Source organism: Cebidichthys violaceus, unplaced genomic scaffold, assembly GCF_023349555.1.
Source record: "Cebidichthys violaceus isolate CVI_PGR_0920_01 unplaced genomic scaffold, fCebVio1.0.p SCAF_17, whole genome shotgun sequence".
NCBI classification, from domain to species: domain Eukaryota; kingdom Metazoa; phylum Chordata; class Actinopteri; order Perciformes; family Stichaeidae; genus Cebidichthys; species Cebidichthys violaceus.
In genome coordinates this window covers 6425575-6443879 of record NW_027176340.1, presented here as the reverse complement: position 1 = coordinate 6443879, position 18305 = coordinate 6425575, and the positions used below count along the sequence as shown (strand labels likewise).

Sequence of the window (18305 nt, the reverse complement as noted above, 5' to 3'; positions counted from 1 at the left end):
AGCCACAGAGCAAGAGGGTTTTGGGGAAAATCCACATTTTTAAAACATATGCATTTCCAGTTCCTCTTTTGTTCTGTTATTAAAAGCAGCATTTGCACCAATCACAGGCGATGCCTCCGCCCGCTGCGCCTCAGGGGCCCACATACCTCCACACACTTCTACTATCTCTCACGCAAAACCCATCGCTCGGTGCAAACAACCAGACAGACACATCCTGACCAAATGTCACAACAGTTTCTTACATTTTTCTTTTATTGCAGGAGAGTTGACAATCAGGTCCAAGCAATATCTTTAACAACACACTGTTCATTTAAAAGCAAATGTATCAGTTTGAATTTGGCCAATATATAATGTTTAGGTTTCACACCATATGCAAAGTGCTACTAGTTGACAAAGACAGTAATTCACATATTTACAATTTCATATTTTTTTAACTTAATCTGAGGAGTTTGAACTAATAAAAATAGAAGACAGATCCAGATTTGTACAATAAGGGAAACTTCAAAGGTCCACACTCACTACAACGTACTGTTTGGTACAAAGGAACATTTGCTGCCCTGTTGGCACTGAAATCATGCTTTCATCTTTTGAAGTCTGAAATACATGTACAAACTCTTCATCGAAACACTGTATAACTTCAGGGAAGCGGTCACATTTACACGCCCAGCTTGCTTCCTGCTTGTTTGCATATTTTACAGTATCCTCTGCTTGCCACTGCAGGTGGGATCTGTCCAGTCTTTCTGCAGGAGGTGCTGGTGCACGTGTTTTCACAGTGAGATGGTTCTGTGTGCCACGTTAAGACACATCCTTACTCAAATATCTGTTTAATACTCAGCTAGCTGGAGGAGATTAATCACTTTTATGGCTTTTATTTATCCTGATCGAGTCTGAAACATCAAGGAAAAGTGACATGGAGGCGTCAACTCCAGCAGTTAAGGACACCGGGGCTGCACTCCACATCTGTAGTAAAAAACACAAGTATTGCAGCTAAAATTGGTTTGTTTTACTATTATTGTTTTAACATGGCTTTATATGGAGGCCAGATGCCATGATTAGCAGCTTTCTGTCCTGGTTCTTTTTACCCCGTAATTATCTTTTGATGTGAAACCCATTTTACACCACATGAGTCAAGAGGCATAGAGGACAAACGCTGCACTACTTGTGCTTTTGTCGGATATGGAGGAGCTTTTTGAATCCCCCCAAACTCCCCTCCTCTGTCCGAAAAGATCAAGAGGGGCCTCTTGTTCCAAAGATGTGGTCAAACTCGCTGAGGATGATTTCCACCGCTTGGTTCTGGTAAACCATATTCACCGCCATGTTGCCGTTGTCCCGCTCTGGACGCATCAGGGTCGGTCCAAACACAATGCCGATGTTCTGGGTGGTCATTCGGTTGGTGCCTGAACGCTCCAACACTCTGTAGAGAGATCAGACACAGAGAGTGAGGTTTATAATCTAAAACATCAACAAGAAATTAAAAGAACCAAAATGGCTCTGGATCGCACACTCTGAATTGTTGCAGCTTGTGGAATTTCATTTCTAGTCGTGTTAGCAGGATGGTTCGAGGGATGACAGTGTCAGGCAGTCGGCTGCTTTGGGCCCAGATAGAAATATCTCAGCAAATGTTGCATGGCTTGGCTAAAGTCTTTGCACAAACTTTAACGATCTTCAGATGATGTATTCTAAGTACTTTTTTTTTTTTTAAGTCCCCTGACATTTCCTCAAGCCCCAATACCATGAGGTTGACATTTGTGGTTTTTGAGTGAAATGTCTCAACAACTATTGGATGGATTGCCATGAAATTTGGTACACACATCCAGATCCCCCTCAGGATGAATTTTAATAACTTGTAATAATGAATGTTAGCATGGCTGATGTGTTAAACTAAGATGTTGAATGTGGGAAACATTAAACCTGCGAAACATTGTCATTGTGAGCATGTTAGCATGCAGATGTTAGCATTTCGCTCAAAGCACCAGTCACAGAGAAGCTAGTGTGGCTGTAGTGACTTATTCTTGTTTGAATTCATCTTTGGGACTGCAGGCACATAGATGACTGCGAACTGTCCATTCAGCTTCATTCTTGCGGTCAGCATGTCACATCTTTATACTTCTTACACACTCAGGACAACAGCTAAAAGAATAAGTGTCCACCATGTATGTTTGTGTCCATGTATCGCATTTTACAATCTAAATTTGTCCACATGAGAGTCTAAATCCACCGCCTGTATCCACCTATGTTGGTGTGTTTGAGTGTGTGTGTGTGTGTGTGTGTGTGTGTGTGTGTGTGTGTGTGTGTGTGTGTGTGTGTGTGTGTGTGTGTGTGAGTGAGAGAGAGATTGGGGGGGATGCAGGAATGGGTTTAAGCCACAGCATGAGGCATTCTTTCTAAAAATGCCATTCCCACCAAGCCACAGAAGCAGCCAGCAATTGCTCAAAACTTCCACATTAAAAAGAGAGGAGGAAAAGAGAGAGAGAGGGAGAGGGTAGAGAGAAAAGAGAGAGGTTCCAGTGGTGGCGGCGGTGGTGTTGGTATGCCTTCCAGCAGACGAACCACAAGGCTCCCATGGGACCTTCGAGGCAAGGAGGAGAGCGTTGGGGGACGGCGGAGGAAGGAGGAGGAGGGAGAAAAAAAAGGAGGAAGGGATGGAAAGAGGAGGAAGAGGGGAGGAAGAGGAAAGGGAGAATACAAAGAAGAGAAGGAAGAGAATGAAGAGGAAGTAAAAGAAACGAAGAGGAGGCGACAGGGTTGATTGAGCAGAGAGATAATAAATGAGAAACAGAGCGAGGGGCGGGGGGAGGAATGACAGCGGGGAGAAAATGAGAGAAAGACACAGAGTTGACATATTCATGGGGCCCACCACACCCTGGCACAAACATCGGCCTCAGAACACGAACACTCACCCCTGAGTGGAAGGGAAAACCATAGGCGGTAAAAAACACACATTTTATGTACTGTAAAAGGAACTGGCTCACAGAACATCGTACACCATTCATCATCGTACACCATTCATCTTCCTCCAGCCTTTTCATCTTCACAGGGACCCAAACTTAACAACAGTGTGATCCTGGTACAGCACTGGCATACTTTGAGAGCTGTGGCCAAAGAATCTCTGACAGAAAAATGTCTGAGAACGACAAGGAAACTACCCCCTCTTGTGGTCAGATTTACAAAGAAAAGTAATGAGGAGGAGATTTTTTTCTTTTCCTACAAGGGGCATCTGGTTCATTCCTTTGTGTTGAAATATACCAGAGGGAATATTCTGCATTATGGGTTGTGCCAGTTTCAGGGCAGAGAGACGGTGGAGACACAGACAAATGCATGCGGTTTCATTGCCGCCCTCTCACCGTTTGAGATGGCAACACATGAACTGCAGCGTGTCATGGTTTGGAGGAGGCATGTTAAGCACCAGACACTTCAAACGATCCACTTTGTCCATGTAGTCGGACATCTCTGCAACACAGAGCAAGAGACGTGTCAGATCACAATAAATTTCATCATTTGTACTCCATTTCATGAACCTAATCAGCATCGCAAACCTGATTTACATCCGGTGACTGATATCACATGTACCCCATTAGCATCCACTATCTAATCTGGTAAAGCAACATGCAATTATCAACAATTATCGCTGTGGTTTGATGTGAAACTGTGTGAACTGTGCAACATGTTATCATGTATTCCTAATATGCAACTTTTCTTACTGACTGTAATTTATTTTTTAGAGCCAGATTATTTACAGTTTTAAGTAAAAGATAAAATTATACATTGCTGTATCACAAAGGGTCATGCAAAATAATTGATGAAGAATGCAGTTAAAGAAAAAGTTCTTTTTTTTTTTACAGTCAAATCCCATGAAAAAATTAAAACAATGATCAATCAGTGAATTAATTATATTATCAAGTGTTGTATGTAAATCTGATTTGGTTTATTCTTAAATAGAATAGACCAACATCGTAACTATTAAAAACATCATTGAGCTGTACTGGATGACATGCTCCTTTATTATGATGCCATAACTAGTCATAGATGAACTAACACATTGAAAGATGAACTAACACATTGTTGATTTTAATAATTTCATGGCATTTTTTGACAAGAGGAGAAATATAGAATAACACGTATGAGTGGAGGATTATGGGAGAAGCGTGAAAAAACGTGAGGATTCATACAGCGAGGATTTTTTTATGCAGAACAAACATTTGAACATTTGAATTCAATACTGCTCAATAAATTTCAGTTTTGTCAGTATGTAATTATTCTTCTCTTGTGTCGGAACTCGAGCAATTTTCTTTTTGACAAGCACCATTTTATTTTACTGTATCCATATATCGTTCATGATATATGTGGTGTTGTGAAACATTTTCTAGAGGTGGAAAAGTGCTGTAAATACAGTATATCCTGTAATCACAAAAATTACTTTCACCACAGTTTGAGAAAGTGTGAAAGAGCTCAAGTAAAGAGGGGAGTGAACCCTAACCCAAACTGTCCTGGTTTTGACTCATAAAAACCACAGCAATGTTCTGAGTATTCAAAATAAAAACACATCAGAGGAAAAAATAATAAGGTGAGATTTTAAAGTATCATATGTGGGCGTCCTCGTGGCCCAGAGGTTAAACGATGTCGATCGTGTAATTACAACATTTCCACTTTGAGTCTGGCCTGGGACGTTCCTGCATTCTCTCTCTTTCCTGTCATTTCCTGTCCGCTGTCCACAACACAGAATCAAATAAAAGGCCCGATACAGAATTTTATTTTTAATTCATACAAACTGTGTAAACAGATAACCAAAGGAGTGTTGTAATTACTAGCTTAAATTGATCTTAGGTGAGTGTCATTTTGTATGCAGTGACGCTCCACATGAAGGGGGAAGGTATATTCAGTAAATATCAAATAAACTGGGGCTGAAGATGGTCACTCACTGACTGTCTCCATGATGTCGGTGAAGAAGCCGAAGGGCACGAGGGGCTCAGGAAGTTCACGAAAGAAAAGTTTCAAAGCTCCCGTGATGACATGAATGTCCTCCCATTCACTCTGGTCCAAATTCAGCTTCTCCTCTGAGAGACATAAAGGGAGGAGGAGATAGAGGAGAAGACAGACAGACGGACAGGGTTAGAGGACGCAAATGGAAGGCCAGGCAATGTGGAAAAGAGAGACAAAGAAGTAGAGTTACAGTCACAGTATTGTTTAGTGAACAACATCAACAGAGCAGAGTTTAAATTCATGTCAGTGCTGAGGCGTAAAATGAAGGCTTGTAGCTGCAAGAGGGAGATAGAAATGGTCTGTGAAAGTCAGAGAAGACACAAAAGCACAAACACATGTAAAGCACACATTTTCTTAAAGTCCAGGCCTGACCAATGCTTCTCAAATTGCATGATAAGAACCAAAGGGAAGAAAATAAAGCGCTTTAATTTGACCTCAGTGTCAAGAAGTTCAACATATATGATACAAACAAGTATCTAAGGACGAGAAACATTAGTCAGTGAGATTAAAACGCTACACAAGCTGCAGCTGATCCTCCGTTTCGTCCACTTGGTGGCAGTCATGCACCGCGTGAGACGCCACTGTACAACCTGCTGCTCGTTATTACATCAGAAAACTTAAAGCAGAAAAGCCTAAGGGACACACATACATTAAGCAAATGGTAGCACAACCAGCAAACTGTTCGGTGCACGCCTCAGCTCTGCGTGTCAGTCTGTGTGTGGGGAGTTTTTGACATTGTTAAACACATATGGCACAAAAACAAGCAGGCTGAGTAACACGTGAAAGCGTTTTATCCTCGCCAGTCTGAATCTACCTTGTACAAACTCCGCCGGAAACATGTAACGTCCGTCTGTAGTCACCGCTCGCTCTGCAAAAACCAACAGTTACTCAGCGGGCTTTCCTCGGCGTCCACTTGATCAAAAGGAAGTCATGTAGTGGGAGTGAGGCGATCAGGTTTCAAGCAGGTGTACAGTGAGTGTGTGTTGGGGTTACACAATGTCATATGTAATCAGAATGAACAAAACAGCATCAGATGGCATTTACCTTGATTTTAAGCAGCTGAAAAAAAGGGAACATGATACCACTTCTCTTCTCCCCCAACATTTTCCCCTCGCAGGTTTCGTTCATTGTCAGAGACCAAATTAACCAGCATTAATCATCTATACAGATCAGTTTTTCCCCTCCTCCCCTTCATCCTCACCGTGGTCAACCAGGAAGCGCAGTTTCTGAATCACTGCCAGATTCCCTGACACTCTGTAGAGGCCGTCAGTGTCCAGTCCTGCAACACACCGCACAGAGCTGGTTAGATCCCTAGTGTGTCTGAGCGTCTATTAACACTTTATAAGGTTAATATCAAAACTAAACTATTATTTATTCCATTATTTAAGCTTGACTTCATGAGAGTAAAGTCTAAAAATAAGTTCCTCAGATTTAAGGCAGTCAGAGCTGATATAATTGTTTTACTTTTCTGCACATAAATAATTTAGTGTGCCTGGGAAGTTTGTTTAGTTGCGTAAGTGCCCAAAAGCGTGTGAATAAAGTCAAGCAAAAGCACATCTTGGCACATTTAGACATCTAAAAAAAGTTTTAAAAAGTAACGTTTTGCGTGATCACATGACCCCCTACTTCCTCACAGCATTTCATTCCGTGATGTTTGATGAAGTGCTTTCAAAGTTCTGGTGTCAGATTGAGTTTCTGCTTTCTCTTCTCTGAACAACTCAGACCCATTGATTATTAACATCCTCGTATGATGATATTCTGTATTTGTTTTTCAACAACAAATCCCATGAAGAGATCAACACCGTGGTCAAGTCAGAACAAGTCAGGCTTTTGTGATATATTGATTATTAATATCCGAGCTTTGAGTTTGAACTCCACAGCTTCACAGGAGCCACCGACTGAGATGTAACGTATCATACTCAGTCAGTTACTGCTATAAAACATACATCATTCATTCAGCCACATTTGACCCTGCATTGCTCATTCATTGGTCAAGTGAAGTTCATTTTATCTGTATCGGCCAAATTTGTCTGCCAACGTTTTATAATTTAATAAGACCTAAATGATTACTCAATTAATCAAATAGTCCATCTACAGAAAATAAATCTGCAGCAATTTCCTACTGCAATCATGATGTACTATCATTATGAATTATCAAAATAAGTCCTCTCTTTTTCCGGAAGCCACTTCGTCCTAAAAGTTTTTCAGTCAGTCAACGCCTTGAATGTCTCAATCTGAAACAATAAGACAGGTCCCTTGTGGTCAAAACATTGATTTTAGTATTAAATATTTATTTGCAGCATTTTTTCTAAACAGTTTCCAAACAACTCCATTTTCTCTCATTTAGATCTTCTCTCCGGCTGGCAGCTGTCACGACATCCTCTCTGTGCATTTTTAGTTGCCTCTCTGTCAGCCAATCAAAACCATTTTTCAGTAAATGTTTGTCAAGTGATTTATGTCCTGAAGCTGAACGGTAGGTGCACAACTGCTGTCAAGTGACTGACGCTCAAAACAGGATTGAGGAGTGTTTCCTCATGTGTCCCCTTTAAGTTGAGAATCCCACTAACAGGAGCCGGCTGTGTGTTTGCAGCGTTCGTACCTCTCCTCTCCACAGCGTCAGTACAAAGTTTGACGAAGCGAGGGACGGTGCTCTTCTCTCTCTCACAGAGCATCTCCAGGCAACAGCCAAACACCTGATCTGAAGGGTGATGATGGACGGACACAAACACAGACACAAACTCACTTTTCATATCTGTTCATTAGTTTTTTCTCTCTCTATCACAGAACTGTGTCAAGACATGATGTAAGAGCTACACACTCAAGTTGATCTAGAGATACATTTACTGTTCGCTATGGAATGAAACCTCCATGTTCCCAGCAGCGATATAAGCTCACCCTTGATGATGCAATGCAACATGTACTGTACTATATATGCTATAGGGTGAAAACAAAATCATAGGCAGCCTTCACTCCAGAGTATGCCAGCATTATATCTTTCTGTGTAATCTCTGTGATGTACTTGCTTGTGAAAATGTCTTTCAATTAATCAGTTTAACCACAACTTGAGAGTAGTCATCTTTTTTTATAAATCCACCCCTACTTCCATTCTTCTGAGCGGTTTCTTCAGTTCTAATAACGTGCAGAAAACCGCGAAAAATAAAATTAAAAAGAAAAAATACTTTGTTTCAAAATTTATAATAACAACAAGTGTTATAAGAGAGCTCATGTTTGTTACTTGAATATTTTACCTTCTTCCTTTTCTCCCGAAGTGATAAGTATTATTTTGCCATTTAGATCACTTATAATATTCCTAATTATTTAAAGATGCTGCTTTGTCTAAAAGTCTTTTGGAAGTTGTTGCGGCAAAATGCAAAAGAATAATTATTTTAAGAGTTATTGTTAAAATAGTTATGACAATAAGGAACAGCTATTCAAAAAATACTTATTTTAGAGGAAGTGTTATAGAAGAAGTTCATGCACAGATCGGTGACAAATGATGAGGAAAAGGAAAAACCATCATAAAGAATCTTTGTAAGCGTCACCATGGTATAACGTATCTCAACTCTACTGAAGGGATGAACAACATCCTTACAAAAATATTCCCTCATTTGGTGCTGTCTGACACATCGGACCAAAATCTTCCATAGGTGTTCAATTGGGTTGAGATTTGGTGAGTGTGACCCCTGAATGAACCATTCAGTGACCCCTGAATGGTTTGATTAAGTATTTTTCCTTTAGTTTGTCACATATTTGCTTAAAATGTGGAAAAAAAGACAAAGGAATGTTTCCGCTTTTAAGAAAAATCAATAAAAGATGTGATGGTTGGTACGATCGTGGTTGAAGGCACTTATTGCGAGTCGCTTTGGATAAAAGCGTCGGATAAATAAATGTAATGAAATGTTACAATAGTGTTGTAATCAGCAGACAAGCAGTGTGAAAAACTTTTTTGGAGAAGCTCTTACTCGATAGGTGAAGAGGATTGCGATGCATATATTCACTAGGGGATGCGGCATCACTGCAGCATAAATTTTCAGATTTCCTGCCAGCCATCACAACTGTGATGCAGCTCAGTTAAACAGCAAAATATATTCAACTTCACAACAAAAGGCCAGGGAATAGTTTTAGCTGCAGAAGTGCAGTCTTAAAGTAATATTAAGGACACTTGCATTCAGTGTAAAACTCCAAAAGGAAATCTCACCTTTAATGAGCCCTTTCTCCTGCAGCGCCTGCAGAGGAGGTCTCTTTAGGATCAGCTTCTTCAGCCGGGTCTTCACTCTCTTCCTCTCCGTGTTCTCCAGGTTGGACGATGAGCGAGGGACTGCAGAGGGAGGAAAGGAGGAGGTGGAGGAGGAGGAGGAAGAGATGGAGGAAGAGGAGGTCAGTGCGGGGCGTTGGGCTGCGGCAGGGCAGGAGAGCAGATGAGATGGGATGGTGGTGAGGATGAAAAGCGGGAGGGCTGGGCGACGGCGGAGGTGAGACAAGACCGACGGGGGGATTATTTGCCACGGGGGCCGCGTGAAAATATAAGTGGGCTGGATGGAGGAGAGGATGGAGGAGAGGATGGAGGGATGCAAGAAGCCTGTGTGGAAGTTTAGAAAAAGAAAAGTGATGATGATGGAGTGAGAGTAAACTGAGGTGGAGGGCCGGGGGCCGATTATATGAGAAGGAAGGAAGTCGGAGTGGAGCGATGAGAGGCGTCGCACGGTTACGACTTACGAGACGTTCTCCTGTCATCCTCGTCTCCGCTGTGTTCCAGCATCTCCACGCTGCCCGCTCGCCTCAGAGAGTACAGGAGGACATTGTCTAATGGGTTTTCGCGGTCCTGGAAAGCAGGCAGAGTGTTAACACACTCATTGTGTTAACTACGTCATATACAGACATTACACCACATGCTGTTTAAAAGCATCTGTTCAAAGCGGCTCCTGAGAAGTCCAACAGAGAAACATTTACACACCAACATTAAAGCCCATTAAATAAGAAGAGAGCTGTGTAATTTGTCCAAGAAACCAAGATTATGCTTTGATTCAGAGCTTATCTGATACTTGATTTTTTTTTTTAGGGTGAGATTAAGAAGTCTACATCTGAGCTAGAGAAAAATAAAGAAAATAAAAAAACATAAAGAACCAGACAGGGAGGAGTTAAAGGATGTGAGTTTAAGGTTAAGTAAAAGGCAGCGGAGAACATAAACATTACCACTAATAGAGAAGTGGTACATTGAAATTACAACTCGGTGTGTGCGTTGTGAGTCTCACCAGCCTGTCGATGACGCTCTGGATGGTGCTGTACCACTCTTTGATAAGAGAGTCCGTCTCCGACTGCAGCAGGAATTCGTTGCCCGTTACTGTCCTCAGCTAAAAAACACACATTTACAAACCATAACACCATGAGACAAACCGTAAGCAAGTATTTTTCTTGTTTCACAATTCTTATCTGACCAGTTTATCAGGTGTCATGTGTTAAACTCAATCATCTGACATTTCTTGTTTTTTAACATAGTGCATCACTTAAATGTCATCTGCCACACTTCACTGGAAAATTCATTTTTTCTGCTTCCTCTTCCTCACTGTGGGTCATTGGACAGTGAACGGGTGAAAGAAAGCTTCCCACTCTCACTTCCCTCACTGATAAGAGCCCTTTGGTTGTTTTACTACTTTTCTGCAGTCACATCATCCTCACTGTACATCAGCTCACTGCAACAGTCTGAACAATTTAAAGAGAACATTTTTCGACAAAAATTTCTTCTCTTACCTTAAAGACGTTCTTCTTGCTGGACAGGTCTTTGGCCCAGTGCAGCTGTGCTCCTCTTAAATCCACACTGCTCTCAGGGCGACTGTTTCCTGGTTTCTGTTTTGCCAATAGACAGGTACGCACACGCACACACACACACACACACACACACACACACACACACACACACACACACACACACACACACACATCATGTATTGTTCTATTAGTTGGCTGAATCAATCTATATATGTTTCTAAAAATTGAGTTTTGGTGTTTTGTGGGCAACCACTTTTTGCCCCCATTAACTGACGCTTACATAATGGCCAACTTTCACGAACAACATCTGCAATACGTTTGAGTCACCTGTGGAGTCGAACACCGTCATTTCACTGCGAATAAACTTGTGCAACATAGCAGACAGAAATATCTATATGTTCTGATATGATCTCACTAGAGTCAGCTGGCTTCAAAAGTTACTTTACAATGTTTAAAACTAAAATTCTCGATGCAGAAAAAAAAAATCCCATCTGCACTTAGAAAATGACAAATGTATGTTTTCGCAAAGACTAAAGGCATAAAACACAGTTTGTCTTAGCTATTACCCAGCTGGAAGGTGTCTGTGATTTAGGATCTTTGAAGAAAACCAGACTGTTCCCGACCAACACCACCCAGGAGGGGCTCCAATTTTTCCTGCAACCCAACAAACAAATGTATACTTGTCAGATGGGATTCATCCCAGCAAATCTTTCGCTATTAATTTATTCAAACACTATATCTACACAAAGAGACGCAATCTAATTCAACTTGTTTTGTCTTTAATGGGAGCAGCCACAGAGACGCCTCACCTCAGTTTCCGGCCTCCTTCTGCAATCTTTGTCTTGTTCAAGAGGCCGGCTTTCTCCAACTCCTGAGAACACATTAAAAGGGTTTAAAGCACAATCTGCAAAATTGAAGCAGTAATATTTATACTGTCACACTAATGCTATCGCTCAGGGTAGGCATGAAAGGCTTGAATAATGAAATGTTAACAGTAAAGTACAGCAGAGGGCTTTTCCTCTGTGTAATACACTGCATCCTGAGCGAACCCATTTAGCTTGAATGTTGCATCATTCAAAAAATAGCGGGAGGGGAGCTGCTCTAAAATCTCCCACTGCGGTATGGCCCTGTTTAAGGTGTAAGAGAGAAGAATTAACACCAACTATGAAGTCATATGAGTTGAGTACAGCATATAAAGACAGTGAGTAACACACTGAGGAATAGCAAGGGTTTTAAAGATAGAATAGAGAAAGAAAATAAAACTAGTGGTATTTAATTTATTTTATCTTAATAGGATATGAGATATGCATCACTGAGAGTTAGTTTATTTGCTGTGCTCAAATAATTTAAAAATTACATTTGAAAAAGTATTTTTCCAGATACAATTACCTTAATTAATCCAAAGACCTCGCTGTGGACAGTTCCCTATTATTTTAACTTATTGTTCCCAATTAAATCTTTCACCAGTGATGTCTGTGGATTATAGTTACTGGGGTGACAGCATGACAGCTAAGTTCATTAAAATGATGGTTGTATAATTGTTTTTTACCTGAGATTCATATGAAAAGGATTTGGAGGTGAGACACAGGAGAAGAATTCAAAACATTTCAGTTTGAAGTTTTATTTTTTCTATTTTTTTTAATTGTATTAGTTTAAAAAGGAGTAGCTTAAAAGTTAAGAATGCATGGATGCTGAAATGCATCTTGTGCACAAAGCTGTTCAAAAGTAAAAGGCAGTGTTTTCTCACCGGTGTGCAGCCATCGCTGTCTGGAGAGCTCTCAGGAGATGGAGGCTCCACGACGATGTTGGTCACATTACAGGAGTAATCTTTGCACTGCTGGACCAGCTGAAAGACAGTAAGTGGGCGACATCAGTGGCGTTCATTTGTCTGTATGTGTATATGTGCATATGTCCAGTGTTTTGCATCAAAAGTGTTCAAAGTTAATCTGCAATTCCTCTTCCCTCTGCATGTCTGTGAATACTGTACACACAGTTTGTGGCCCTGTGTGTATGTGCTATGGAGGTCAGTACCTTGCCGTTCTCAGGCAGGATCATAGACTGAGAGTGGCCGAGCTGCTGCTTGACATCATGCAGGGCGGCAGAGTTATGGTGCTGGGCATCGGCATGGCTGAACGCCATTGTGCTTAGGGTGTCAGATGAGGCGGCGCGCTGCATGCTCTTTAGGGTTAAAGGTCGGGGTCAATGTTTGGGTGAGTGGTGAAAAAGGGAAAGGGCAATCACTATACAGTAAATACAATATACCACCATTGTATTTTAATGTCTGTGGATCCTGTGGGAGCTGATAAGTGTTTGGGTTCTTATGAATAATTCTACTGACACTATTGAAGAACCTTAACTGTATATTTAAGTATTTAGCTGATGCTCTTGCCTAGAGCAACCTTAAATGAGTGCAGTAAAATCAGCATGAATTCCTAAACAATTAAATTCACAAATAAGCAACAGAAAGGTCAGGGCCTTTTCAAAAGTTAAGCGTGCAGTTTCTCCCCTATTTTCTTATATGAGCTACTGGTGACACATTTACTATCAATTTACTTCGCAGTTACAACCCATGCAAACAAGAATGCAAAACACTGCCATTAAGAAACCTTCTGCCATGTCAGACTAATTCTGAATTAAGATGTAAGTGTTTTAAACAATCCCTCGTTGGGGAAGAACAACAATGCAGCAGCATCATTACTTCATTTACATGTATGAACTGCAAATATGAACTGAAGCATTCTGGCACTCTGAGAAAAAATACTGACTGTAAGCATGAGTGCATATCCTGAGCATTTTACACTTTACAGAAGTGTAAATTGTTTTTGCTTCACTTCACAGGAGGAGCGGAGAGGCAGATGCTTGTAGGTGCACCTCTACTTTACATGCAAAATATGTATGCTTACAATCCTGTGCGCATACAGATACTAGTGTGCATGGTTCAACTTAAACTTTTCATGCAGCAGCAGCCATAATTAAGTACCTATCCCAATCCCTGTAACCTAGTTTCAACAATCTGACTAAATATCCATCCTAATGTTTGCCGTCTTTTCATGCAAAGAGGATTAGCACTAAGAGACAAATCTTCTCCTTTGCAAAGAGGAGGCCTTTAAAAGGGCTTACACCAAGCGCACCCACACCCCACTGTGATGCAACATGTTGCAGTAAGAACTGCTTGGGTAACAGACTTTCTTTTAACACCATGAGTTGCTATTTCACCACCTTAATATGCATAAATGCTGATCTCTGAGAATCTAAAGAGCATAGCTGGCATTACTTTAATGTATTCTACAGTAATACAGTGGAGATGCAGTTTTTGCAAATGTAACGACTCGGGTTCATTGATTTTCATGAGGAAACTACCCTCCATCAAAAACCCTTTAAGCGCTTATGAAACACTGAGGATTACCCTCCCAGTCAGGAATGCAAAAAGAATAGCAAGGAAAGAGTTTTCAGTTCCAGAAGAAAGAAAGAAGAATAGGCAGTCAATGTTATCAGATACTTGTATACAGACAGTCCGGTAATGCTTCTGGTGCAGGATCTGCAAACTTAACATGTAGCAGGACTTTTTATTACACAGTGACATAGTCAAGGTGGCAGACTACTCCACCAGAACGGTATGGTGTCCTGCTTTGTTAAGCAAATGCATCATGTTGTGTAAGACGAATATGTAAAACTATGAGAGCTCTTATCTTTTACTTTACTCTTTCAACGGTGTGTTTTTTTTTAAAGTGAAACTCAAGGTGAATGGCATTAGCCCTCTGGCGATAAAAGAGTGCGGCAGGAAAAGACGAGTTTCACCTGTTTCATCTGCCAGCCACTGCCAGTATTCCTCTGGTGGGTCCCGAAGAGGAAATCAGGGGACAGCTAGAGACAAAGACAGAGAGACAGGAAGACAAAGACAGGAAAATCAGATGATCAGTTGCTATTTATATTTCATTTTAATTTGAAACACAACTCAATAATAAATCTAGGGATATTTCACTTTCAGGCTTTCTGGACTTGTAATTATTTGTGCAGCAAAAGCACGGCAACACAGGTCAATTTCACACCTATGTGTAAAAACAGGATGCCGTTTTCAGTTAAGATCACACCAACAACGAAACTACACTTCCTGCCAACTAAAAAAGCTCCTTAATTCGCCACCACAGCACAGAGGTACACACACATAAGCACACACTCGTGCTTGTATTTAACTGCAGTTAATGAGAGGCAGTTGCTGCCGTTGCTCAGTAAGGCTGAAACACACACTACATGGTACTGCTTTGACTCAGGCCTGCCGGTATTTAGTTATTGAACTAGATCCCACACCTCCACACAAAAAAACGTGTTGTGAGAACGACAAAGTTAGTAGCAACACTGCTGACAGATGAGCAGCCAAGTCAGCGAACTATATTAGCATTAAAACCACATGAAACATATTCAGCTCTATATTCAAAGCAGGACATTATATATGCGCTACCAGAAATGCCACACCGGTAATGACATGGAATGAAACAACACAATAAAGCAAATACAACTGTGTAAGAAATAAATATGAACTTACGGCATAGGTGCTCATTATCACTGATAAATACAATCCAGGTCAACTCTTGTTTCTGAAAGCTTTTTTCTTGTGGAGTTTGAGTCCTCAGCTGCCTGTCGTTTCATATCATGACACTTTTTCGTCTGAGTGTCAAAGTGTAAAAACCATTCATCTGTCCCTCCTGTCTCCGCCTGCTTCTACTTCCCCATTCTAGAGGGAAGCTGTTTTTATCAGCCAGTACAATCACTGTCATGCATGACAGCTCAGAATAATTACACCATAACTTTGCTAACATACAGACGTCAACTGCTGTCCACACTTCTGTTTGCGAGTTTGTAAAAAGTATTGTGACAATATCTGCTTTTATAGTTTTAACCAATTCTACATTTCAAAAGAACACATCTGGAACATGATCGTTGATGTTGATGAAGAGGTATTTGAGCTCAAATGAAAGTTCAACAAAGAAACCTTTGGAGACCAACAGTTTATTCCATCACAATGCATCATATTCTATGAGTGATGATATGTTATGTGTAAATTCAGAAAATCCAAAATAAGTAAGTTATTAAGTATATATGATTGATTGATTGATTGATTGATTAGTCGTTTGGTCTGAAAACAATACAAAAATAACCATCACTATTTCCAAGAACCAAGGGCTATGTCTTCAAATTTGGCCTGCACGAATATGGCCAAAGTGATAATCCCGGTTATTTTGATCAATATTGAGAACTCGATTATTCATTAATTGTAGGGACAAAATATTTGTATTGGACTATCACAAATTCAAACAAACAGAGCACTACTTTCACCTCCATGTTGTGCTACATTCCTGCTAATGTACTAATCTGCGTCAAAATATGAATGGTCCTTATTCACAGTGCATCACCTAGAAGCCAAATAACATTGTACCTAAACTTTTTACCCAAAATTAAACTCCTCAGAGCACTGCTTTAACTTTCACTTTGTGCTACATTCCTGCTGATGAACACATCTTACATTTACATTACATTACGGTCATTTAGCAGACGCTTTTATCCAAAGCGACTTACAATTCAGTATCTATCTACACACCGTAGACGCAGCTACGGGAGCAAAATAAATTTTGGGGGTTAAGTGTCTTGCTCAAGGACACATTGACATGAGACTAGTAGAGAAGGAGCCGGGGATCGAACTGCCGACCCTCTAATTGAAAGGCGGCCCTGCTCTCAACTTAGCCACGGTCACCCCGTGCATCAATATAAGACTTAAAATAAGGCAGCATGACAGCTCCCCAAATGCAAATCTCAGTTGCCCCCTGGTGGCTGGTTGTTAGTTTTAGTTTGTCTATGAGCGGATCACATCTTTTAGATGTTCATTCAGTTGTGGGAAGCCAAAATAGTAATGGTGATTAATATAACATCAATCGTGCAGCCCTACCCAACAGTTCAAGAACCAAAGATATTTATTTTACAATGAAATAGTAAAATAGCAAATCCTCACATTTGAGAACCTATAATCAGAGAACAGCTGATGTTTTTACTCAAACATTAACTTAAACAATCGACAATCGACTAAGAAATTAATCATCTAATTGCTTCAGCTCAACTGTCTAAACAGAGTTTGTTGAGGAGTAAAAAGGATAACATTTCCCTCTTAAAATAGCATGAAGTAAAATGGAAATACAGGTACATTAATGTACTAGTACACTAACAAATTTTGAGCATAGTAGTTAAGCTCACAAAGGAAAAGAATATAAATAAATAAAAATCTACAAACACTGTGTGCTAAGTAATATGGGTCACTGAGACTTTGAACACCTGGGTCATTAACTTGTGTGGCATGCAGTATGCATTATATATCATCTGTGGAGTTCCTGTTTAATACATGTACCACTGAATAAAAAGTGACACATGTAGGTCAACAGAAAGCATCTCAAAAGGACTTGATGGGGGAAATCACTGCCTTGATCATGTGGGTATTTTTTTGATGAGCAACATTAAATTTGAAACACTGACGCAACATTGAGGCAACGTAACCTTGAGATGCAAAATGCTTATCTCTGACAATCTGGATCATGAGGCTTGCGTTGCTTTACTACGTAGATGCCGTTATTGATTCAGGTTTATTTCAGTCACCAATGGCTGTTGAATAAATTCCCAAAACCCTTACGTCAGAAACAACAGATGTACTTCCTCACTCGTAGATTAGAAACACTCTGTTGGCAAATCAAGTTTGCAAAAAAGGGTGAAATGAATGAAACTTTTGACTACGACAGCCTCTGTGAGGTCAGAGAGGGGTTTAACACTGATGAGAAGTTTCAGTGAGTGGTTTAAATTTAGCAATGTTTTTTAATGGTTTGGATTTAAAAGAGTCCCCTGCCTCCCTCTGTGTGGCCCTAATGGCTTCTGCTCATCTGCATCAGATCAAAAGGCATTACCTTGTTATTCCCTTCAGGGATTAGCCCAACAAAAACATAATTTGAGAGGAAGTGTGTGTGTGTGTGTCAGGGGGCAGTTCATAGATAAATAAATGAGGCAGTGAGTCGGTCAGTAAACAATGGGGCAACTAGAAATATGTAATCCCCTTTTTAATTTGGTCCCTCTCAGCATTTCTCCCTGCTTTAATCTGGAACGCGGTTCAGGTCTGGACAGCATGTGCACTCTGGGTAACAGATAGACACTAACAATAGATGAATTTGCATGAAACCAAGCAGAAGGTGTGTGGTTTTTGTCGTCTCACTGTGGTTTGTTCTGTCTTCGTTAACAGTTGCCAAAGCACAGCTGTTTGCACTAAGCAATGTTACATTGGAATGATTATTTAATACTATTAATAATCTTTTGCATGAGAGCACAGAGCAATAAAATAAGAATTTAAAAGCCTCCAGACAGTTTTGAAGAACCAAAAGGATGATGGTAAAAAAACTAAACCAACCACTTAGATTCACTGACTTGGTTCACGTTCTATTTTTGCAACCAGAGGAGTCGCCCCCTGATGGCCAGCAGAAATAATGCAACTTTAAGGCACTTCCACATTGGCTTCACTTTTCATACCCGGA

The 18305-nt window shown here is 40.5% G+C and overlaps 1 protein-coding gene across 4 annotated transcripts in view; it reads right to left on the bottom strand.

Annotated features, from left to right (window-relative positions):
- Nucleotides 1–215: 215 nt before the first annotated feature.
- arhgap9 (Rho GTPase activating protein 9) overlaps nt 216–18305 on the bottom strand; it is a 41108-nt gene continuing 23018 nt past the window's right edge. For 2 of the 4 annotated variants that reach the window (XM_068712373.1, XM_068712374.1), the window contains exons 8-22: nt 14545–14610; nt 12778–12924; nt 12494–12592; nt 11556–11617; nt 11313–11400; nt 10729–10824; nt 10233–10331; nt 9697–9802; nt 9179–9298; nt 7580–7678; nt 6182–6259; nt 5795–5848; nt 4920–5054; nt 3345–3450; nt 216–1414 (exon numbers count right to left, since the gene is read on the bottom strand). In XM_068712373.1, the coding sequence (XP_068568474.1) occupies nt 1228–1414; nt 3345–3450; nt 4920–5054; nt 5795–5848; nt 6182–6259; nt 7580–7678; nt 9179–9298; nt 9697–9802; nt 10233–10331; nt 10729–10824; nt 11313–11400; nt 11556–11617; nt 12494–12592; nt 12778–12924; nt 14545–14610 (1542 nt within the window). In that variant the 3' untranslated portion in view covers nt 216–1227. The remainder of the gene's footprint in view (nt 1415–3344; nt 3451–4919; nt 5055–5794; nt 5849–6181; nt 6260–7579; nt 7679–9178; nt 9299–9696; nt 9803–10232; nt 10332–10728; nt 10825–11312; nt 11401–11555; nt 11618–12493; nt 12593–12777; nt 12925–14544; nt 14611–18305) is intronic. The other 2 variants (XM_068712375.1, XM_068712376.1) reach the window with 2 other exon arrangements.